This window comes from Nicotiana tabacum, chromosome 11 (assembly GCF_000715075.1).
Source record: "Nicotiana tabacum cultivar K326 chromosome 11, ASM71507v2, whole genome shotgun sequence".
In the NCBI taxonomy this organism is placed as follows: domain Eukaryota; kingdom Viridiplantae; phylum Streptophyta; class Magnoliopsida; order Solanales; family Solanaceae; genus Nicotiana; species Nicotiana tabacum.
The window spans coordinates 156,931,786-156,957,494 of record NC_134090.1 but is presented as its reverse complement, the minus strand read 5'-3'; the positions used below and the strand labels follow the sequence as shown (position 1 = coordinate 156,957,494).

Below are 25,709 nucleotides of genomic sequence, written 5' to 3'. Positions count from 1 at the left end.
TATTTATGCTTCATGTTGTACTTTCTTATTAATTTATTATGCATGACAATTTAGTTTTACTATTGTTTTGTTATTTTACTTTTTCGTCAAGCACTTTAATAATTAGATTTCTACATATATATTACATATATATTTTTTATATAGCCATGATATGGTTTACAAGAAATTGCCTTAAACAAAAAAAAAAATTTAAAAAAGCCCAGAAATAAAAAAAAGCCCGTTAGGCCCGCTAAACCCACGAGCCCGACCCATTTAGCCCAGGACCATATGGGCTTAGGCCCGTCACGGGCTGGTTCCACCCGTTGAGCCCACGAAGCCCGGGACCGTGAGGCCCGGGACCGCCAGAGCCTAGGCCCGCCAAGATCAGGCCCGTTAAGCCCGACCCGTTTGGCCCATTTAGGCCCGGGCCCGACCCAGAATACAGCATTACTCGGGGCTGTCCAGTCTCGTTTCAAATTTTGATCTTGTACATATTAGTTCATTGGTAAATAAAATACTTTAATTACAAAAAAAGAATTATTTTGTTGGTAACACCAATCAAGTTTAACTTATTTACATTATAAAATAATTTATATATTATTAAATCAATTAAAAAATAACTATAATTAGTTGGCCATAATAAGATAAATTGATTTTCTTTGTGTATCTCACGCAATAAATTATACATTCTCTGACACTGAATTGCCATTTATGTTACGTAAGTCCTACGCCAGCAAATAGGATTAGTAAAAATCTACTACTAGGAAGCAAAAGACAACTACCGACCTGTATCCTACGTGTACTATATTACTATTTACTCAAGACAAATCAATCCAAAACAGTAAGTAACTAATTTCAAGATCTCAACTTTCGTATTAAAACCCCACTAATAATTAACCTAATCCCCACATAATCTTGGATTTAATTACCTCTCATCCCCCAAAACTCTTCACCTTATTGCACTGTGTATTTGTGTGTATATATTACAGGTATATATATCCTCTCTTGGTTTATTAGTGTATCGAAAGATTTCAGTTTCAAGAGGTAAAGGGTATAAAAATAAGATCTTTTTTTTGTTTTTGTTTTCTTGCTGCTGAATTAATTATTTATTTGCTGATTTTGTTTTAACAAATGAATTTATTTGATACTTTTGTTTTGACTAATTGTTTGATTTTCAATGAATTAGATTCAATAATTTCAGTTTCACTAGGTAATGGGTATTCAAAAGATCATATTTTTGTTTTTACTTTCTTGCTAATGAATTTATTAATTATTTGCTAATTTTGATTTAACAAGAATTAGATTCAGATCTGTAATCATTCTTTGTGGGTCTGTTTTACAGTTGCTAGGAAGCTTTGATTTCACTCTTAATCTTCCTGTTATCACTCTGCCTGTGTTTTCTTTTTTTCAGTTTGCTTATTTTGAAAGATTGCTTCTTCTTTTTTAAATATTAAAAAAAATGGATTTTTTTAATTTCTCTCTCTTGTTGGTAACGTTTGGTGTGATGTGGGGTTACATGTTTTTTCATGATTTTATATTTCTATGATTTATTTTCTACTATATATACTTGTATTCAGCCTTTTCCCTTCTGCAATTACTTCTGTTAAGGCAGTTTTCACTACCATTTAAGAATTACAAGGTGATTGAAGTTTAATTTAGTTGTATTTTCTTCTGCATCTTTTCTCTTCTCAATTAGGGAATCAAAGTTTTTAGCTTTTCTTTTCTCCTTTACAAATTTGGTGTGTGTATGTTATTGATTCTCTGGAAAGAGTTTTTCATGTGTTTTGAAAAATGGGGTTTAATTTGATATGTAAAATCTGGCTATTTGGATTAAAAATTTGAATTTTTTGAACTTTTTTTATATGGTTTTCTTCCTTTTGAATGCTTGTGTAGTAATGAGTTTGATTAAATTCAGTTCAGCTTCAAGGAGATTATCTTGAATCTTATATTTTTTGTTAATTTGATTGATCTTGGATACAGAATTGAAGTGATTTGAAAATGGCTTCCAATGGAAACAATCATGTATCAACAAAACCACCACCAGAGCCTTCACCGTTGCGAAAGGCAAAATTTTTCCAGGTACTATACACAGTTAATCTTGTGTGGTAATCCAGTATGGGTTGTTTGGTTCATGTAGTGATTATGTAACACAACAAGTGTTTATGTTGTGATTAATAATGTAGGGATTGTTATACGAGTATTGCTAATATATGTATTTTTTTCCACATTCAATCATGCATAAAATAATACACATGTTCTTGTATCACTTGTGTCGGTATTTGCAATGTGGGGTTTGATAAGGCCAACCAAACACCGTATTAAGTTATTGCGGTGATTATTTTTGGGGTATGACCAAGCAAACATTTTATGCGAAATTTTATGTTGGGAATTATTTTTGATAATACAGTAAATCAAACGATCCCTTGTGTAGCATTTACTCAATTGGATCTTAATTTGTATTACCCTCCGGTTTTCGCTGAACCTCATTTGATTTTGGATATTGGTCAATGTTTCCCAACTAGTTCGGTATTGACATAGTTGATCGAATGATATTGGTTAATATTCTGTACTATTTGTTAACTGCTTGAATCACAGGCTAACATGAGGATTCTGGTGACTGGTGGTGCTGGATTTATTGGCTCTCACCTTGTTGACAAATTGATGGAAAATGAGAAGAATGAGGTACAGATTTTTCGGCTTGGTTTTATCGTTTTCAGCGAGGGAGGGTTAAAATATGAGTACATTTAAATAAACTTTTTGCATTATGTTCAGGTGGTTGTTGTCGATAATTACTTTACTGGATCAAAGGATAATCTAAAGCAATGGATTGGTCATCCAAGATTTGAGCTAATTCGCCATGGTAAAGCTTCTTTTTGTGATTCTTGTTTCATCGATATGTTTGAGCGACTCGTTATTTTTCAATAACCAACTTGTTTATATCGTTGTAACGTTTTTTCTGCTTATGCAGATGTTACTGAGCCGTTGTTGATTGAAGTTGACCGAATTTATCACCTTGCTTGCCCTGCTTCCCCGATATTTTACAAGTATAATCCCGTTAAGGTTAGTAATCGACATTATTATTCTTTTGCATAAGTTTCCTTTGTTTATCTGCGTTTGTCAAACTAGTGGTTCTTATGAAGTTAGATTTCCACAATAATACCATTTACGGTCTCGATCTGTTGGTTTATTTGTAGACAATTAAGACAAATGTACTTGGAACAATGAACATGTTGGGTCTTGCCAAGCGAACTGGGGCAAGGTCAGAATCTGCTTCTCTTAATAGTGGTTTTTTGGTAATGTAGATCTTCATTCTCATAATATCTGTTGTGCAAACAGGATTTTACTCACATCGACTTCCGAGGTTTATGGAGATCCACTCGTGCACCCTCAAGACGAAAGCTATTGGGGCAATGTTAACCCAATTGGTATGCTTATAACTTTATGATATTACAGTATCAGATTTTTGTTAAAACGCCGAACCATCTTCAGTCGAATAGGCAAAGAGGCCTTGAATGTCTAAGTTCCAGGTGCCTGAAATCTAACAATAAAAGGCTTTCTTCTGAGAAACTCATAAGAATATAGTTGAAATGTTGAATTTTTGGCCTGGCGGCCCAAAATAGTTACCGGCAGTAGCCCAAATGTACAAAACATATACACTGATTATGTATATGGCATGTATATGATATGTACATTATATGTATATTTATATATATTATACAAAATATTTACATTTGCCGGCTATTATTTTTTTAAGCGGCCCAAAATGTAATTATCCCATGATTATTTACCTTTCGCTATAAGGATTTGCGCAAGCATTTTGTATGATAACAAATTAACAATTGTATGCAAATTTCAGGAGTTAGAAGTTGTTATGATGAAGGGAAAAGAGTGGCTGAGACTTTGATGTTTGATTATCACAGACAACATGGAATTGGTAAAACAATGTCTTCCTGTGTGTGCATAAATCTATTTTGCATTTTTTGCTTTGGACTCCAGCTCATGCATTTCTTTCCTTCTCTTTTAACATGATCCGAAAACAGAAATCCGAATTGCTAGAATCTTCAATACTTATGGTCCTCGAATGAATATTGATGATGGTCGTGTTGTCAGCAACTTCATTGCCCAAGCAATTCGGTAATATTCTGAATGTTTCTGTTAATAATTCCCTTCAACTTTATTACCTAAAATTAGTTTGATAACAACGAACCAACCTAATTCTTGCACTCTGCAGTGATGAAGCGTTGACTGTCCAGTTGCCAGGAACACAAACACGCAGCTTTTGTTACGTCTCTGACATGGTAAGTGAAAATATTCGAGCCATTAAATTTAAAATCTTTTTTTTTTCCATTTAAATATGAAATCGGTATTCAGAATTGTTGCCTTTTATTTTACCTTCCTTTCTCTGAATAGGTTGATGGCCTTATTCGGCTTATGGAGGGAGATAACACTGGACCAATTAACATTGGAAATCCAGGTTCTTTTTTTTTTATTTAACTTACATACACTAATGAAGGGGAGCCTTGGAGCAATGGTAAAGTTGTCTATAGGTCACTTGTTTGAGCCGTAGAAGCAGACCTTAATGCTTCTTGCATTTGGTATCCTTGGGATGCGGCCCTACTCTAGACCTTGCATTGAATGCAGGATGCTTTATGCACCGTACTGTCCTTTTTTTAAAAAAAATTATATATTTTTTTTAAAAAAAAATTATATACATTGACAATGTAAAAGACTTTTATACTATCAGTATATTTTAGCTTCCACACTATCAGTAAATTGTAAGTTACCTGCCTTATTTTCCAAATTACTATTCCCACTTATCATGGATGATTACATAAAAAGGTGAGTGTATAGAAGTTAAACTCAAACATTATATTGCGTCGGTCATTATTAATTTGATTCCTTATCTCAGGTGAATTCACAATGATTGAACTTGCGGAGAATGTGAAGGAGGTAATCTTTTTATTCAGTCTTTAAAAGGACATGTTGAAATTTTGCACTGTACAACAACAACAATTATTACGCCTCAATCCCATACAAATTTGTACTTTGTACTAAGTAGTATCACCATTAGATGGTAATTGACATAAATTTTGTTGTTCTGCGACAGCTCATCAATCCGGAAGTGAAAATTATCACTGTGGAGAACACTCCAGATGATCCCCGACAGAGAAAACCCGATATCACAAAGGCAAAAGAGTTACTAGGCTGGGAACCAAAGATCAAGTTGCGCGATGGTATTCCTCTGATGGAGGAAGATTTCCGCGGCAGGCTTGGAATTTCAAGAAAGAAGTGAACAGTTTTATACATGGTTGAAAGTGATGGAAAATGAGAGTTCAAGAAATATAGATGCTTTGCATCTTTTACCTCGTTTTATACAGTTTTCTCAAATTTTGTTGTGCTTTTATCTTCTGAATGGAGAATAAACTATGGCCAGTGTGCCTTCTTGCTTTTATTGATTATTATACATGTTTTATCATCCAATATTTTGTTCCATGTTGTTTTTGCTTGGTATATGGTTGGTTTTCTATTTACCCTGATGATTTAAAAAGGGTAGTCCGGTGCATTAAGCTTCCGCTATGAGCAAGGTCCGGGGAAGGGGCGGACTACAAGGGTTTATAATAGATAGACACTGGCTTAAAAATAATGACTGAAAATAATGCAAACAAACATCTATTTTGATACAAGTTTTAGAATATCTATTGCTCCAGATCTAGACTCATAAACAAGCCGGGTTATTTTACTGTCAAGGCCAGCACTGTTTATACAAAATCTTATGTACATCACTGGGCACCACCCCAAGGGCGCGCAAGAAAAAGTACCTATAGCTTGTTTGACCAAGCTCCTAGGAAAATTTAAAAAAAAAAAAAAAAAGCAGCTGGGTGCACAAAATATCTTGCGTTTACATAGGATCCGGGAAAGGAATGCACCCCAAGGGGTGTGATGTAGGCAACCTACTTTAATGCAAGCATTAGTGGTTGATTTCATGGTTTGAATTCGTGACCTATAGATTATACAGAAACAACATAGGCCCTTAACGATATTACTTTGATTTTAGTTAGACCATAGGTGCTAAAGGATTATAGGAAAATATTACGGAGGAGTGTCATACACATCCATCGGTTGGGGGAAGGGGGGGGGGGGGGGGGTTTAGAGCTGTATTTGCCGAGGCAAAGTTGGACCGGAATCAACAGAGATTGGTGTTGCAACAGTTGCTCCAAGGAAAGTAAAAGTGCTTATTTAAATTTAAAAAGGTAATTGTTTTGGAAAATTAAAGGTGTATGATCAAGCTTCTAGGTGCATTTGATTAGATACATTTAAGGTGCGGGGAAAAAAGGTAAAAAGAAATAGTTTCTTCTCAGAAGTAGAAGTTTTAAATATTTGGAAGGACAAAAATGCCACCGGCAAAATTATTTGATTAATAAACTATTCCAACAATATGGACAAAATACCATGGGAAAAAATAAAGAGAAACTTTCAGAAACCACTATATTTTAGTGGTTATTAGCTAGTTGTAGCTACCATTTACTATATTATTTCCTATAGCTATATTTTTAGGTTTTTAGAGTGTATTCGATGCATTTAAGCTACTGTATTCATGAATACAATAGTATTTCTAGGTGTGAAACATGGGTTTACAGCTAGACAGATTTTTGTATTCGACTGTATTCACGATATATTTTGTGAATACAGTAACGTAAATAGCGCAATTCATGGTTTATTCAGCTGTTTTGAAACGGAAAGTGAATCAATTAATATAATAGACTCCTAATATAACTCAACAAACTCAATTATAACACACAAAATTTGTATTTTCAGTTATAAAAAAGATTCTCAACCGAAAAATACCCCAAAAACATAGCAACCTTCAGAGAAAATATGCTGAATATTTTTCCCAACCGATAAATACAACAAAACAGAGCAATTTGAATACATAAATTATATTAATAAAAAAAATATATGAATACATTCATGGAATACAACGAGACATGAATATAATGAAGTACATGGAATACAGCGAGATACATTGAAATACAATAAAAAAAGACAATGAATATAGTGAAATACATTGAAATACATCAAAAATATATTAACAGAATCTTCAAGTTGCTCGGCCCCAAACGGAACCCATTGTTCCATCATATTCCATCAGTAGCCACCAAACCATTCACTTTTTCCAATTTTCATGGTAATATAGTACAACAACAACAACAACAACAACAACGACCCAATATAATCCCACAAGTGGGGTCTGGGGAGGGTAATAAGTACGCAGACCTTACCCCTACCCCGAAGGGTAGAGAGGCTGTTTCCAGGAGACTCTCGGCTCAAAAAAGCAATAGGAGATGATATATTAGTACCATAAAAATGCGTAATAAAAATAACAACAATAACAACAACAATATATAAGAGATATGAAATATGAAATACAGGATACAAAATACGAAATACGAAATAGATGGCTGTTATAGTACAACTAGAAGGGGAAGCCCTACATCAATAGACGACCAATGACATTCCTATTCTAACTCCTAACTGGATAGTCTCCCTCTATTGTGCTATAGAAATATTCACACTCTCCCCTAACCTACAACTTTAATGCTCGACCTCCATAATTCCCTATCAAGGGCCATGTCCTCAGTAATCCTAAGTCGCGCCATGTCCTGTCTGATCACCTCTCCCCAATACTTCTTAGGTCTTCCTCTACCTCTCCGCGTGCCCACTACAGCCAGTCGCTCACACCTCCTCACCGGTGCATCAGTGCTCCTCCTCTGAATGTGCCCGAACCATCTAAGTCTTACTTCCCGCATCTTGTCCTCCATGGGGGCCACACCCACCTTCTCTCGAATATCTTCATTCCTAATCTTATCCATCCTTGTATGCCCGCACATCCACCTCAACATCCTCATCTCTGCTACTTTCATCTTCTGGATGTGTGAGTTCTTTACCGGCCAACATTCAGTTCCATACAACATGGCAGGCCTAACCACTGCTCTATAAAACTTACCTTTTAGTAACGGTGGCACTTTCTTGTCACACAAGACTCCCGACGCTAACCTCCACTTCATCCACCCCACCCCTATACGGTGTGTGACATCCTCGTCAATCTCCCCGATCCCCTGAATAACCGATCCAAGGTACTTGAAACTACCTCTCTTGGGAATGACTTGAGAGTCAAGCCTCACTTCAACTCCCGCTTCCGTCGGCTCAACTCCAAATTTGCACTCGAGGTATTCCGTCTTCGTCCTACTCAACTTGAAACCTTTAGACTCAAGAGCATGTCTCCAAATCTCTAGCCTCTCGTTGACGCCGCCTCTTGTCTCGTCAATTAGAATAATATCATCAGCAAATAGCATGCACCATGGAACCTCCCCTTGAATATGATGAGTCAGTGCATCCATCACCAGGGCAAATAGGAATGGGCTGAGCGCAGACCCTTGGTGCAACCCTGTAATAACTGGAAAGTGTTCAGAGTCGCCTCCTACTGTCCTAACTCGAGTCTTAGCTCCATCATACATGTCTTTAATCACCCTAATATAGTTACTCGGTAATATAGAAGGCTTAGGCGGAAGGAATTGGTCAATTCCATCACTCCGTCTCATAGGTTTGATCGTGTTTGTACGGAGAACACCATAGCTGCCATGGCGATTAACTTAGGGTTTAAGCTTTAGATCAGAAGATTTTCTTCTCTCATGAATAGTACTAGAGCTGCTTTAAATTTGGACTACCGGGGAAAGAAGTGTTGGCTCTTTCGTTCTGTGCAGGGGAGACTTGGTAATATAAATTCCAAATTGAGAGTCAAAGCTGCCCGTTTCGATCTGTATTTGGGAGAATCATGGTTGTATTCATGGAGAAAGACTGGAGTTGAGAGAGAGGGGGAAAAAATCTGAAAGAATGAGAAAAAAATAATACAAGGCGTATTTTATGGCTTAAGAGTAGGAGGTGATCATAAATAGATATTTGGCTATAAAAATCAAAAGGTAGCTATGTAATATAATTTTTTAAAAGGGTATTTAGTTAAAATAAATAATGTATCAACCTTTGTTATAGGAGGTAAAAATTCAAAAATAAATGTTTACTCAACTATTCAAACAATATGGACAAAAACTTATATCGTGCATTATTGGCTAACACATTTATGACCAAAGTCTCACATACGTGCTTCCTATCTATTTTCAGCTTTATCTTTTATGGTTTAGTTAAATGAAATTAAAATTTTATAATTAACTCATTTTCTTGTAATCTGAATAAAGAGTTTTTGACTAAAAACATTCCTCAACTATGGTTCAAACCTAAAGTACATCCTTATGTTACTAGATTGAACAAAAAACATTCCTTAACTATTCTAGAAGTTGCAACAACCATCCTTGTGTTTAGTTTCCGTCAAGAAACTAACAGCATAAACCAACACACGTGGCTTCCCTCCTCAATCTCTCAAATGTGTCCCTCAGCCCGATCATCTTCCACCTTCATCGAAACTAAGACTTCAGAAATTGAACTTTCTTTCATTTTGAACTTCATAAAATAATATAGAGCAAAGTCAGACTAAGAAGAGACAAAAGCAGGTTATTCTCCTAAATCAAATTAAAACATGTGACTTACCCCTCAATCTTCTGGTTAAAAGTACTGCTCAGAGCTTTTAATTAATCACAACAGGTTGATGATGATTTATCATGGAAACAACTCAATAAATTTTATACTATTACCTTCTGCAGTACTTCAACTATATTGATATGTTTACAATTCAGAGATTCTGATAAGATGAAGGTTCTTTTGAGCCAATTCAAATAACCAGAGGTCTACTACATAAGCGAACTAAAATATGCTAACTTTAGTTCACTGAATAATATGACTTGAAATTCACACAGAACATGCATAAAGCATTTTACCAAAACAGGTAAGTGGCACCTCTAACTTAGCAGATCTTAATTATTGTATAGTTATTTTCTAGATTTCCTTAGCAAAGACGATCATCTCTTTGGAGATGAAGAAGATGTAAAGAACAAAACTAAATTAATCCCACTCGTCAACTACGTTAACCAATTAAAACACTGCTGGAACAATAAAGAAGAGAAAGATTATAGACTTGACTTTTATTTTTTTTCATGACGCATAACTACAGCTTAAGAAGGCAAATTGTGTCAAAACAATAGCTTTTCCAGTTTTAATGACCTAAAACTGAGAAAGAGTTGGACTTTAGAATAAACAAAAACTTCAATTTTTCAAAGCCTTGCTTCATTGAAGGTTGAATACAAAGGGAGGGATAGAACATGAAATTTTGGGGAAAAGTCACGTGCTTGACATGTGTTTTGATTGATTTCGTTAGTTCTTGACAAAAACTAAATGGAAGAATGGTTATTGCAACTTCTAGATTAGTTAAAGGATGTTTTTTGTTTACTTTAGTAACACAAGGATGTACCTTAGATTTGACCCATAGTTCAAGGATGTTTTTAGCCAAAAATTCTCTGAATAAAAGTTCAGAGTTGCAACAGTATCACTTGTCTAGCAACTGCCAAAATTAAGAGAAAATTTCACATAAAAATAATTGGGCTCCCTAGTTTTTATTTTTATAGCTCATATTTCAATTTACAACCAACTAGCCCAAAAATAATAGGCTAATACTCAACATGCAACTTCAATAGATTCCCGATATTACTATTTAATTTTTAAAAAAGATTGTTCAAGCTTTTAAGTTAATTTTCGAATCAGTAATTGTGATTCAAATATTAGCTCAATAAATCAAATCCATTTGGGTGGTGAAAATTAGATTTTTAACAAGCTTAAATATGTGGGTTTAAATTTCAAATTTGATTTTGTGAGAAATTTAGAGTGGGTGTTATTTACACTTGTTAGAAATAGTATAAGGAGGTTGAATATAAAATTTGAAGTCATTTAACGGAGATTTGGACTGGTTTTGAACAAGAATTGCAACAGAAAATCGTGGAAGAAGTTTGTCTACATACACTTGTATAAAGGTGTATAAAAGTGTATAATAATGTATAAGATGTGTTTATACACTCGCATACACTATTATACTAGATTATACATAATTATACGAAAAACTGACATCGTCTTCTTCCTTGCGTTTTCTCTGAAATTTAACTCAAATCTTGCTCAAATCTACTCCAAATCACTTCAAATTTAAATTTTGAACTCCTTCTGATATTTTCAATCAATTGGAAGAATACCCAATCCAAACAACTAACAAACTAAAAAAATCCGATTTTTGAAAGCAAAGCTTTGAATGGCCTTCAATGATGGACTTCTACTCTTCAATTTTCTTATATTGCAACCAGGTGACACAGGAGGAGAAGCAGTAATGGCGGACCACCCCTTGAAGCATATGTAGAAGATGTGAGAAGAAGAGAGAGTGAAAGCAATGGTTGTGAGAACACAAATTTAACTTCATAGCTTTTAGAAGCATTGGTTGTAAGAACACAATTTTTGAATTTGCTAGTGCTTTCAAAATATGTACAATATGGGCTAGGTTGGGTAAACTTAAAAACATGGGCCATTTTTTGTTATGGTGTGAAGTCATGTGTATTTGCTTGTAATTCTTTCCAAAATTAACAGACATATAGGGTGTGTTTGGTATGAAGGAAAACATTTTCCCAAAAATATTTTCTAATTTTCCCATGTTTGGTTGGCTTAAATGTTTTGGAAAACATTTTCCGTATGAACTTATTTTCCTCCAATTGGAGGAAAATATTTTCCTTATCAAGAGAAGAGAAAACATTTTCCAAAACTCCTTATCAATCTTCCCCACCCTCACCAACCCACCCACCCCCTCTCTCCAAAAAAGAGTTTTTTTTTCTTCAAATTTTGCTTTTTCGTTACCACCACCCTACTACCCCTCCACCACACCCCACCCCACCACCACCACCACCCCCAAACCCCCTCCAGTAAAAAAAATAATATTTTTTTACCTTTTTTTTGCAATTTTAAATTTCTATTTTTTTGCTTTTCTGAATCACCTCTCCCCGCCACACCCCCACCCCCACACACCCACCCAAAAATTTTTTTTTTAATTTTTTTTCAGTTTTAGTTTTTTTATTTATCGGTTTAAAGATTCAAAATTTTACAAGTTCCAAAGTTATGAGTTTGGAAGTTTATGTGTCTTGAAGCTTACATGTTTAGAAATTATAAAGTTTACGGGTTCGAAATTCTGCGGTTTCGATAGTTTAACGGTTCGAAACTTTATGAAATTTGTGGGTTCGGAAGGTTGTTGGTTTGAAAGTTTATGGTTCATGTTTATTATATCTAAATTATTTATGAATACTCTTGAGAAGTCATTTTCCTTAATTTGCGTACCAAACAACGGAAAATGAATAAGATTACTACTTGTTTTCCAAAAAAACATTTTCTTGGAAAACATTTCCTTTATACCAACACACCCATAGTCTTCTCCTTCTGTGAATAAGCTTAAAAGTTGTATAGGATCAATTTTAAAATTGCATTAAGATGAAAGAGTAACTCGAACAACTTTGCAACTTATCCATCTAAACCTGGTCTTAATTTGCTGGTAAAACTTCTCTTTTCCTTAAAAAAAGTTGGGACTTTACCTAGAAACATTTTTATAATAATCGAAAAAATTTCACTAGACAGTGACGCAAGGTTCGAAACTCGATGGATGATGAGCTCTAACATTCTGTCATTTAAATACCAGACTTTTTGTCTATGCCTCATACTCATAATATGTGTTTAACTCATATACCACATAATACGCTCTTACCATTAGATTAAAGTCCCGAAACGTGCAAAGTTGCTACTTTGCCTTGGAACATATAAATTGTAAAGAGTAAATGGGGTTAGTTATTACTCCCTCCTGTCCTTTTTATTCGTTTAAAATTTTGGCACTTTCATTTGATAATATTAATATTATGAATATTTGACTAAATTATTCCTCTTCCTTAAATGAGTAATTAATGACCATATGTCCTCTTGGAATAATAAGAGTGGAATTGAAGGGGGGAAATAACGCCTTCTTGGTTTTCTAACGTGACAAACATTTTGGACCAATTTTTTTAATTTATTTTTCGGCTAAAGTGATAGATAAAGAGGACCGGAGAGAGTAATAACTGTGTTTATGTTGTAAGTCTCGACTGCAACCAAATTGCTCAACCCTCCTTCTATTCATGTCTCCAGATGAGAAGATTTCTCAAACTTCCTTTTATTACAGCAACAACAATACAAAAATCCAGTGTAATCCCACAAGTGGAGTCTGGGGAGGGTAATGTGTACGCAGACCTTACCTTACCTTGTGAAAATAGATAGATTGTTTCCAATAGACCCTCGGCTCAAGGAACAGTGAAAAGGAAGCAACAAGAAGGTAATAGGATAACGGAACTGGACGACCCGTGTAATAATAAAGATCCAAGAATAGTACTAATACTACTGGTAAGACTAGGAGAAACTCCCGACTACCTGTCAACCTTCAAACTTCATTTTATTCATGTTCCCAAATCCAAACCATTTAAAGGAATTGAGGTCATGAAATGTCAGCCAGCATACCATGTGAAAATACTGTAATCATCTATTAGTCATTTCTAGGATTCAATAGTTGGTTAAAACTCCAGGCATCAGAGAACTAGCAGTATCACACAAACTATATTTGTGTAAATGAATATATTCTTCATCAAAAAAAATATTTATGTAAATGAATCTATGTTTTACATTTCAAAGAGGAAGTAAAAAGGCATTAGAAGGACTACAATGAAAAAGAGTTCTAAGCTTCCACAGGACTCTTACTTTTCGGCACCTTCTCTTTTTTAACTTTCTTTGTTGCTGCACCTTTGGTTTCTGCTTCAGTTGCATCTTCTATTCTGGCAAAAATTGGCGTCGGCTGTGCCATTACCTGACCAGCTTTCAGCCCGCCCCATTTGGTATCACTCTGAAACAAGATACTCGATCACTTCCAAAGACGTTTCGGGGTTTGCTAGAAATTGGAGGAAAAAAATATAACGAAAGAAAGATCAATGTACCCAGTTAACAGCATTGAATTGGTCCTCAGTGTAGCCAAGTTGTGAATATATCTTCAAGCTTAAGCCTGGTGTAATCGGGGATAGCGCGACTGCTATGATTCTCATTGCTTCCAGTATAATTACAAGATCCTAATAAATTAATTAAAAGGGAAGAATAAGCGTCTTAGAATACAATGATGATGACTTTAATGAGTTCTGAACTAAAGTAATTCACGGAAACCGCTTGAAGAAAATGGACATTCTTTTCTTTTTTCTTCTGTTTTTTTTTTTCCTTTTTTTTTAATAACCAAGAAATCACCGAGGACCAGTTGATGCACATTCATGAAATTCGGTGGATAACCCACCCCTTTACCCTTCTCCACTTAGATACCAGGCTTTTTGTTCACGGCAAGGTTTGAACTCGTGACGTGTGTCTAACCCGCACATCACGCGCTGGACATCCTCTTTTACAAAATACTCCCTCCAGAGTAATGAATTGGAGTACCACACAAGGAAACTTAGATCTTCTTATGATTATATTCAAGAAAAATTTTATTGCTTCATCTTTTTAACTGACATCAAGATGAACTTCAAGACCAAAAACACTTGGAGAAATACCTTTGCTGCAGTTTCAAAGGCTGTCTCCCCTTTTTTGAAAAGAGACCACGGTGCCTGCTCATCAATGTATGAATTTCCAGCATTACCAATCTCCAGCACAGTCTCACAAGCTGCTGATAACTCCAAATTTTCATAATGCACACGTGCCTTCTCTACCTATAAATAGAAGACATTATATCATCAAACTTAAAGAAAAAGGAGGTCTTTTCTTGTCCACTGTTTTCGTTTTGCTTCAAATTCAAGGAATAGAAGTCCTAAAGAAGTGCGTATACTCGTCTAGGTTCATCAAGATGAACAATGTAATTTAGACTATCATATACATCTCAATATATGAAAGGAGAGATGTGTTTACCAGTTTTTCCACCGCAACCTTGAATTTGTTTCCTTCTGCCGCAACATATGAATCAACCGCCAGAGTTGATTGGCAGTTCTTTTTCAGAAGTCCAAGTGTGCGGTTTAGAAGATTACCTGCATTGATAATCCTAAGGTCAGACTTAATATCCATGCCTAAGCTCCAAAAAGTGATTTAACCAGAATCAACTGGCAATGCATCATATTCAGAACGAATTAAGTACCAATGGTATTAGCTAAATGTGCGTTTATGATGTTGATGAACCGTTCCTCTGAGTAGTCACCATCATTACCAAATTCAACTTCCCTGAGGAAAAAGTACCTCACTGCATCAGGTCCAAATCTCTGAACCAAGTCCGTTGGCTCAAGCGTATTTCCAAGTGACTTGCCCATCTTCATGCCATCCTAAAATTTCAAAAATAGAAGCACAGCTACATGAAATCATCAATTGTATAGTCTATAAAATTAATTAGCATAACCTGCATGCTCGCCTATATGTTTTTATCTAAGTTACATAGCTTGAAATAGTAAATCATATGAATGCAATTCTTAAGTTTAACCTTTATGGGGACCAAGTTTATTACATTATGACCAATGTTAATGCTTAATGCAGTCCAGATAGAAAAATACAAAATTATTCAACGGAAAAGACTTTTGCATTTGAACAGAACTTTATCATTCGTAGAAACATTATGCTGCATGCTTCTCCAAAGCTTCATATGAAGGAAGAATCAGAACTATGTCGCAGCAGATATAAAATCTGTACAGTAGCAAGAAACTCCTCAAACATATAGGAACTTCATCTACTGTTTCATCTTCTTTTACTTTCTTTTTTTTTTTTTTTTTTTTTGTGGAGGAGTGGTTGGTGAGGAGATGGAATAGGTAATAATAAACTACAATTCAAACAATGTAGAAGAGCCAGATCTCCGAGGTCAAGACAAATAAAGAGTTAAAAATAACATGAATACCTTGGTCAAGAATCCATGGCCAAATACCCTCTTAGGGAGGCCAATTCCTGCTGACAATAACATAGCTGGCCAATAAACAGCATGAAATCGCAATATGTCCTGTCAAAATTGTTACGAAGACACATTGATTAAATCAATAAAAGGAATATGCAAAGGAACTTTAGCTTGCCAAAACTGCTTAAGTAAAGATAACAAGATACTTTTAGGTCTAACCAAAGAAGCATCCAAAATGAGAACTTTGAACGTAATACAGAAAAAATATTAATGTCAAACATCTGAGTCTCTTCATAGTTAACCAAGGAACAACAACTAACATCAAAGATCGAGAAGATACAAATTGGGATACACCAAAAAGAGTTGCACATCTCCATAGCCCTTTAATAGTTGTTCGGAGAGAAACTTGAAATAGCATTAGAACGTAATTTAAATTCCCAACTATGTGCTTAGTCTTCCCCTTTAGTGTGAGTAATATCCATTTCTGTCAATGCCGACTAGTTTTTGTAAGAGACTACCAAGGAAGTTTATGGAACTAAGATTCTCCAAACAAGATCCATAAACCACTCCCCTTCCCCCCCCCCCCAACAAAATCCAACCCCAAACAATAAACACAACACAAATTAAGGATTAGCTCATCCGAAGAAATATGCCTAAAAGCATGGCATACCTTGCCAATTAAGTGGAGTGAGGCAGGCCATCCAGATGAAATTGCAGTTTCTAAACTAGCTAGCTCGTTATCCTCCAAAAGTGCAGATACATAACTGTTTGACCCAGAAAATGGAAAACAGAGAAGAGAGTGACGAGGGGGATTAAGATAAGAAAGTGGAAGAATGAAACATCATTATCAGGGTACATAACAATGAGATCCCTTTGCTACTATGTTCATAAAACAGTTCAATTACTGAAACATGTTGACTAGAGGAACTTTTGACTCAGCACTAACACTATTGAGTAACATATTGAACTGAATCCAAAGATAGACAGAAAATATCAAAAGGTCGAAACATCTAAATTTGGAAAGTGCTAGAGAAATAGATGACTTACCCCAATAAAGCATCAAACCACACATATATAGTCTGCTCAGGATCATTAGGAACCGCGATACCCCAATCTACTGATGCTCGAGAAATAGAGAAATCTTTCAGGCCGCTTTTAATCCAACCTTGGACCTTTAAATAGCCTATATCAGTTATATTTCATATTATTTTGAAACAACATGAATTATGACCAGGGTGTGAATTGAGACAGCAAATAGGACAATATTTCAGAAAGCAGTAGTCACATTTATCAAATGACAATAGAGCATGTGTCTATATTTTTAAGCATTATATTTAGTATTGAGGGATGCTACATAACCTGCCTACAGATTTCTTACAGTTGAGATGAATTTTTTTGCAGGATGAATATCTTTTGGTTCACTGAGTAATAAAATTCATCTCTTTTTTTTCGTGATTAAAAGAAATAATGTAATTCATCTCTAGTGAACCTAGTTTAACTGAACTAATGACATATCAATCAAAATAGTGAATCTTCACCTCCAGGTAAATGATGCTTTGGACAGGAAGGCATAGCTAACTATATTCGGCTACTGACCATATCGTTTATGAGAAGTGAGAGCAAATTCCAGGAATGAGATATTCTCCGAACATAGATATTGTTTACGTATTTAGCCGAAGCCAATCTGATATGAATCTCTTCTAGCTTCCTCCAGGTGATATTATGAGCCAATAAGGTACAGATCGTAAAATTCTAAACCAAATTACCTCATTTAGACGATAAGAGGGCTGCACGAATCCAGGGTTTTGCCTTAAAATTTCTTCCAGCTGTTGTTGATACTTTGACAAAGCAAAGAAGTAATTATCTTCTTTTCTTCTCACACATGGCTTTAAGTGCGTAGGACAACAGTTATTAGCCAGCAAATCCTTCTCGTCCTGCAACTCTTCCAATGTTACAAATGGACTGCCCAATAATAAACAAACTAGATTTAGCCATGCATAAATGCCATAGCAGCATGTGCTTAGTTGGATATTGCATAATTTGAGTTGTTTGAGTTATAGGGCATTCGTATAATGTCATGAATCCTTCTATCTTTTCTCAACTATATACAAACATTGGACTATCTATATACTATTAAATAAGACCGCAGTGTTGCAATCAATCACCATGAAAGTGCTAGAGAAAGTAAAAGATGGAAAATGATTTCTATTTTATATTATAATTCAAAACATTATAGTTAAAAGGCACTGACGCAGTGCCGGAAAGAGATGACACTTGTGAGGCTCAGGGCCTGCAGAACATTAAGCCAAGCCTCAATGCACAGTGGAATAGGGCTCAAAGTCACACGGAAGTTATTCAAAACCACGTAGACAAGGTTACTATCTTCAACCATGAATGAAAATTCATATGAAAGAACCAATGACTCGAATGCCTCGTGCCTAGAGTGACTACTGAGACATGGGAAAACATAGTAAAATTTTATGATCATGTATAATAGATTATGGGGACAAGCACATCATACGAAGGGAAGGGACAAGTTTTAATTAAAACAATAACAATTGAGTCCTCACCTTGTACTCCTCACAATTGACACAATAAAGTCCCTCATAATCAGCCCTGTATATGTCGCCATTGGCAAGAACCCGAGAGTAAAATTCCTTCACAACAGCTTCATGTTTTGGATCAGTTGTTCTGATAAACTTGTCATAACTTATGTCAAACTGCAGTAACAATTAAATAAATAAAAAGCATTAGCTCGATTGATGAGAGCTCCTATTACATGAACTAAGGTCTTAATTTTGAACCCTTCTCTGATCTGCCTACCCACCCAATCAAAAAAGAACATTCCTGATAATATCCTTAAGAGCAAAATAGATGAATAAGCACTAGTTTGAAGAATATACATCTTTCCAGAGAGCTTTATAAGCTTGTGATACAACGTCACAGTGTTCACTTGGACTGGAACCATTAGCTGCAGCTGCAGTAGCAATCTTTTCTCCATGTTCATCTGTGCCAGTGATGAATATAACTTTCTTCTCAAGTAGCCTCTGCAACAAAAGGAACTCTGCAAGCATCAGCCCATAAAAATTTCACATCAGGACATGCGTTAAAGGAGACTCACATTATTATGTCCCTTCCTTCTATTTAAAAGGCTAAAACCATATCTTGTGGAGTCCATTAATGGAGGCATCTTTTCTTCAAATTTTCTATATTTTAGCCTCCTGCACCCGCTCTCTGGTGAGGGAGAGAGGTGTCTGACATAGTTTTTTCAACCACAACCCACTAAAATCCCCAGAAGTGGGGTTTGGGGAAGGTAGTGTGTATGTAGACCTTACCCCTACCCCCGGGGTAGAGAGGTTGTTTCCGATAGACCCTCGGCTCAAAAAGACGAAAAGAGACAATAGATCAGTAACCGCAACAGAGACCAGAAAGATAATAAGAACCAGAGAGTAGAGGTACTGATAGTTTTTTACCTTCTAATTCTTTTTATAAGTGATGTCTTTTTTGTTCAGGTGCTTCTAGATTTCATACTAGGACACAAAACAAAATCTGCTAGTAAGCGTAAAGCCTAAACTAGTTCAGGGTCGACACATGAATCCACTTCATTTGCTCATTTCATACTAGGATTACCTATCCAGAATAAATAAATTTGATCCCAGAAGTTAAAGCGGTCTTAGAGAAATGGATGCAAAAGCAAAATACATTTGACTCTTTTGCAGACTCAGGGATCACAACCACAAGGAAGTTTTACACAAAACTGAGAAAAGGAGGCTCCAATTACCATCTATGCCTAACAAACAAAGTATGCGAAAGAGTTCAATCCTCTCAAATTCATATTACAAGATACTTCCAATTGTGATAAGATAATCAGTATAAAAGAGGCTATAACCTTGTATTCCAAAGAAAAAAACAGAGAATGTACACGAATTCATAGTAGGAACAAAACCGGCTATGAATATGAGATACCCTAAAGAAGTAGTGCAAAGATAATTTCACTCCGTCAAAACTAGATAATCAATCAACTACACCTAGATATCAACCTAGAATAGTTGGGGTCAGCTATATGAATCCTATATTAGATAATCGATCAACTATACCTCAATCTCAACCTAGTTAGAGTGAGCTATATGAATCCTCTATATTGTTCCTCTTTGTTCTCACTCTATTCATTCTAATGCGACTAAACAATTTGTCTTTAACGTAAATTGGACAATTTTTAAAACTAGAGATACACTTCTCCCTGCAGTAACATACAAGTCTATAACCAAACAAAAAAAACTCCATAAAATTAAACATAAAGGTCAAATATTTGAGACCAAGAATTGGAATTTCAAAAGGGTATAACCTGAAAACGGGCAATGGCATCAGCAGCAATGGTGGTATACGCACTGCCCATATGAGGAGGGGCATTAACGTAATAAAGTGGAGTTGTGAGTACAAATGCATCGCTCCCATTTGGAGAGAAACTATCTTTACCATTACTGCTACTGCTGCTACAAGTGCAGTAAAGTGCAGTTCTTGAAAAAGAAGGAGATGAAAGCAAAGTTTTACCAAAGTTAATTCGATTCTTGAAATCAGACTTTCTAATATTAAAAGAATTGCGCAAAGGGGTTGAAGATAAGAAATATAGACTGTTATGAATGGAGTGTTGAACTCTGCACGCCATTTATTAGTTAAATTGAATGACTGAGTGAAGTTTAATGGATATCTATGTTTATGGGGATTTTGAGATTGGCTGTGTATAGGATGAATTTAGACTGGTTTTTATGCTTTTATTTGGGGTATGCTTAAGGTTTTCTGAAAGGTGGAGAGAAATGAGATGAGGAAACTAAGGTTTAAGAATTTAGGGATGGACTCGAGCACTTCCGCACCTTCAATCCTCAACATTAACAGCTTGTTTGGATGGTGGTTAGGTATACTTTCATAAGGTATTATATGGTATTGTATTGTAATGTACTGTATTGTTCGACGAATATAATGTTTGGATGAATTGTGTCATTTTACCGTCGTTTTATGGTATCACGCACCAGTAATATGATGAATAAACTTATAATATTATAAAGAAAAATTATGATACGGTATATAAAAAGGTAAGGTAAATGATAAAATAAAATTATTTAATAATAATAAAGAGTGATATTGAGAGAAAAAGATAAGGTAACAACACGACCACACCAAATCAATCGTTACATAAAGTGACACATTTCATCGTTACGTAACGACGGATTTAACGATACGATACAATAAAATTTAAGTAACAATCAAAACAAACATTGTATTTAAAATAACAATACGATACAATACAATAGGCAACAACCATCCAAACAAGCCGTAAGGGGGAAAAGAACATTATTCAGTTTTATCAACATTAAGTTACATTTGATATTATTTCATTAAATTTTATTTTAAATAAATTGTAATTTTAAGTTTTAAAGTTTAACTATCAACTTTAAATTTTTCGTAGAGAAAATTACACATAAGTATAGTCCATACATATTTTAAGTTATTTGACAAATCTACTAAGATTTTAAGACGTAAGTCATTTGAAAAATCTTTACTCAACGTAACCAGTGTATTTTGAAGCTTACATATGATAGTATTATTTTTTTTTTTTTTTGTGCAAAGGATAACTAGATTTATTATTAAAGCATAGTAGTACAAGCAGTTCGAGGGAGCATATGCATCATTCTAAGGGGGCGACCTCTTGATGTGTCATAACAAAAAGGGGCGTTCAGGGAGAAACTACTACCACTACTGTTGTTGTTGTTGTTGTTGTTGTTGTTGTTGTTGTTGTTGTTGTTGTTGTTGCTGCTGCTGCTGCTGCTGCTAGGGCCTATATTAAAAGTAGTACATAAAGGATGTTCAAGGAGTGTTTGCAAATGGTTTGAAAGTGGAACAGTTGTTAGAGCCAATCTTCTAACAAAAAGCTTGCATGTGGGATCATCCTCCAGTGCTGCTCGAACAAAAGATGTTATTTATGTATATACAGTGATTCCTTCAGTACTCTCCATTTGGCTACCATACTTTGCAAGTAAGTCAGCGACTTGGTTTTGCTCCCTATATGTGTGAAGTAGAGCTAGATCATCCAAGTGTGCGAGTAGGAACCTGCAATCATTTATAATGTTAGTATAAAGCGAATGTGATATTTGTAAAATAGTAATGATTGCTTGGGCATCTAAATTCACTTCTTATGGCTTATAACCATGTGTAAAAGCTAACTGCAGGCCATAATAAAGTGCGAATAGTTCTGACTCCACACTCCCATCAGAGATATGGTGACCAGCAAATCCCACAATCCAGGGACCCAATGAGTCACGGATTACACCGCCAATTCCGCCTTGTCCTGTTGGTAACTGAGCAGAACCATCATTGTTTAGTCTAAAAGGGTGGGAGCTAGGAGGATGCCATTTGATGTAAAGAGGATATGGCCGTGAGGGGACGATGGTGGAGCATAAATGTAATAGTATTCTGCGGCCATTCTTAAAATATGTGATGAGGATGGGGTGTAGTATGGGTGCGAAATACTTTTTCATTATGTCATAAGCAAAAAGGTATCAGGATGGTAATGGGGATATTGAGTGGGTTGGGAATATCGTTGTGCAAGATAAATTGTTTCAGCCATTGAATAGGGGGTCCGCATGACTATTTAGTGTCGTGAGTTCCCGAGTTATGTGAAGTCGGACCAAAGTTGTAAAGATACTGGGCAGTCAAGGAGGAGGTACAGGATAGTTTTCGAGCCAGTATGACATTGGGCACAAATGTCAGTAGTAAGAAGGCCTATGTGATGATAATAAGCCGCAGTGGGTAACCGATTGTGAAGACATATCCATAAGAAATGCTTTATTTTAGGAGGTATTTTTGGAGTTTCTAAATCCAGGTGAATGAGGGAGTAGGGGGTTTAAGGATCAGTTGATGATATAGTGATATAGTGGTAAGGTGCCATGCCACATGAGGGCCCAAGCAAAGGTGCCAGGGGATGAGGAGTAAGAAGGAATATGGATATGGTGTATACATTGGAGTATGGATGTGGGTAGTTCAAAAGGCAGGGAGGCGAAATTCTAGTGAACATGGAAAAAATAGGTAGAGACAGTGTTAGTTAGTGTGTGGCGTGGTAGAGGTCCGCCTAAGGAGTTACAAAGAATTGTATTGCACCCGTGCCAAGGATCTATCCAAAAATTGACAAGAGAGCCATTGCCAATAAGCTATTGGATGCCTTGTTGGCAAAGTTGCTATCCGGCAAGTAAGTTTGACCAAATGAAAGATCATGCTGTGTTTTGGTGTCTGCGGTGGTAGAAGTATTCATGTAGTAGGGTGGCAGCCCATAAGGAAGATGGTTGTTGAAGTAATCTCCAAACTTGGCTTGCGAGTAAGGTTTGGTTCTTGAGATGAAGGGGTTGAATGCCTAGGCCACCAAGCTGCTTAGGAGTGGTAATTGTGCTCCATTTCATAAGATGTATTTTTTTCCATTGTGGGGTTGTGCCCCAGAGAAAAATTGCATTGGTATCGCTTGAGATGGTTAATGATGTATTGAGGGAGTTTAAAATATTGCATGACATGATTGGGAAGACTGTTAAGTTTGGAGTTAATGAGTATGGTGCGTCCCGTCTGTATAAGAAAATTCGTTTTCCAACTAGCGAGCTTAGTTTTAAGATTATCAAGAAGGAATTGAATTACTTTTGGAGGGTCTGGGCGTGAACAGGGGAAACCCACATGTATTTGCCAAAGGAGGATGCTTCTCGAATGGGGAAGAAAGTGAGGATAAATTTTTTGTCTGGGGGGTTACAATTTCTAGACATTTATTTATTTATTTTTAATAGTTAATCTTTTGTCCAGAAAGATGATTGAACTCATTTAGGATATCAATTATAGTGTGGCAACTTTTGGTGGAAGTAGTGGATGTTAGACTAATGTCATGCAAGATAACCTGATAAGTTGCCATAATTGGTAGTCTACTGCCATATCAATTTTTCTTGTAAATAATTCCATACATAATATAAAAAGGTACGGTGATAATGGATCTCCTTGTCGAAGACCTCTAGAAGGATTAAAAAAGGTATAGGAGTGTCATTTAACAAAATAGAGATAGAGGTTGTGGTAACTCATGACATGATTAATTTTATGAGTTCGGGAGGAAAGTTGAAATAGTGAAGGGCTTGGCGAACAAAGGACCATTCTATACTGTCAAAAGCTTTTTCAAAATCACGTTTAAGGAGCATATAACTAATTTTGGCCGATCTGCGCTTAAAGTGTGAAAGGATTTCCTCAACAATAATTGCATTATCTGCAGTGCGACGATTTGATTGAAAGCTCGATTGGGTGGGACTACATATGATATAGTCAAATCATCTGAGTAATTTCTTCTTGTTTTATCCTCTATGTGCCCTAATGTACTTCTATATGGGACGTGGTCATATAAAATAGGGTAAAATATTGTAAATATTTCTATAATATTACTCAATTTTAGATATACCCATTATATTCCTAAATCAAACATTTAATACTTGTATACTATAAAAATGAGTTTCCCTTATCCTAATTTTCATTCCCTCATTCTAGACCAAAATCCTATATATTCTTCTTTTGTGGTATATTAAATGTAACGGCCCGGCCGGTCGTTTCATGATTTATAGCCTTGTTTTCCCTATTTCTGCTTCATATGTGTTCCTCAGCTGTATTTCATTGTATCGTGTTAGTCGGTTCGGGTTCGGAGTGGTTTTGGAGTGAACTGAGACACTTAGTCTCTTTTGAGACGTCTTAAGTTGGAAAAGTCAACCGGATGTTGACTTATGTGCGAACGATCTCGGATGTGAATTCTGATGGTTCGGTTAGCTCTGTTAGATAATTTTGGACTTGGGAGCGCGACCGGGATGTGATTTTGAGGTCTGTGGTAGAATTAGGCTTGAATTGGTGAAATTGAAATTTTGACGATTCTCGATCGGCAGTGGAAATTTTGATATTGGGGTCGGTATGGAATTTCAGAAATTAGAGTAGGTTCGTAGTATCATTTGTGACGTGTGTGCAAAATTTCAGGTCATTCGGATGTGATTTGGTAGGTTTCAGCATCGTTTGCGGAATTCGGAAGTTTAGAAGTTCTTAGGCTTGAATCCCAGGGTGATTTGGTGTTTTGATGTTGTTTTGGGTGTTCTGAAGGTTCGAATAAGTTTAAATGTTGATATGTGACTTGTTGGTATGTTTGATAGAGGTCACGAGAGCCTCGAGTTGATTTCGGGTGGTTGACGGATCAAGGATGAAATTTGGAGGAATGCTGAAGATTTGTTCTCAGTTGTCAAAACCGCACCTGTGGAATGGGAACCGCAGGTGCGAGGTCCGTAGAAGCAAAAGGGGACCACAGATGCGGGATTTGGAATCTGAGGCTGGACCGCAGGTGCGAAAATGTCTGGGCAGAAGGTATAAATTGGACCCTTCGCGAAATTTGAGTTATTTCCACCATTTTTATTCAGACTTGGAGCTTTTTGGAAGGTTTTAAAGAGGGAATCAAGGGGGTTTACATTGAGGTAAGTTATTTGAGCTTAATACTTGTGATTATGGTAATTTTCAGTTGTTTGAGCATGAAATTAGTAGAAAATAGGGATGAAATTGGAGAGTTTGATTTGGGGATTTTAGGGACCATTTGATGTCGGATTTTGATGAATTTGGTATGTATAGACTCGTGAGTGAAAGGAGTTTCTAGTTTTGTGATTTTGTCGAATTCCGAGACGTGGGCCCGGGGGCTGATTTTGGGTGAATTTCGGGATTTTGGTCTAAATTGTTAGTTTTTCGTATAGATATGGTTCCTTGGCCTATATTGATTGTGTTGTATTATTTTTGGTTAGATTTGGGA

At 35.9% G+C, this 25,709-nt stretch overlaps 2 protein-coding genes across 4 annotated transcripts; one reads left to right on the top strand and one right to left on the bottom strand.

The window, feature by feature from the left end:
* Positions 1 to 755: 755 nt before the first annotated feature.
* LOC107829088 (UDP-glucuronic acid decarboxylase 6) lies at positions 756 to 5,431 on the top strand. 3 transcript variants are annotated; one of them, XM_016656521.2, is made up of 13 exons: positions 756 to 968; positions 1,960 to 2,058; positions 2,575 to 2,661; positions 2,752 to 2,839; positions 2,948 to 3,039; positions 3,174 to 3,238; positions 3,316 to 3,404; positions 3,836 to 3,913; positions 4,020 to 4,113; positions 4,211 to 4,277; positions 4,390 to 4,453; positions 4,889 to 4,929; positions 5,087 to 5,431. In XM_016656521.2, the coding sequence occupies exons 2-13, from the start codon at positions 1,978 to 1,980 to the stop codon at positions 5,270 to 5,272; spliced, it is 1,032 nt and encodes a 343-aa protein (XP_016512007.1). In that variant the 5' UTR covers positions 756 to 968; positions 1,960 to 1,977; the 3' UTR covers positions 5,273 to 5,431. The 3 variants fall into 3 exon arrangements, with proteins under 3 accessions (XP_016512007.1, XP_016512009.1, XP_016512008.1); XM_016656523.2 differs by having other exon boundaries at positions 941 to 1,023; XM_016656522.2 differs by lacking the exon at positions 756 to 968 and adding an exon at positions 1,069 to 1,618.
* An 8,156-nt stretch (positions 5,432 to 13,587) lies between these two features.
* On the bottom strand, positions 13,588 to 20,775 carry LOC107827843 (methionine--tRNA ligase, chloroplastic/mitochondrial). Its single transcript, XM_075225615.1, has 12 exons — positions 20,214 to 20,775; positions 18,772 to 18,915; positions 18,439 to 18,588; positions 17,635 to 17,802; positions 16,916 to 17,040; positions 16,539 to 16,632; positions 15,875 to 15,973; positions 15,131 to 15,311; positions 14,908 to 15,023; positions 14,556 to 14,711; positions 13,959 to 14,087; positions 13,588 to 13,867 (listed from the first exon to the last, which is right to left on the bottom strand). Exons 1-12 carry the CDS (start codon positions 20,532 to 20,534, stop codon positions 13,703 to 13,705), a joined length of 1,848 nt encoding a protein of 615 aa, XP_075081716.1. The 5' UTR covers positions 20,535 to 20,775; the 3' UTR covers positions 13,588 to 13,702.
* Between the last annotated feature and the right edge of the window lie 4,934 nt (positions 20,776 to 25,709).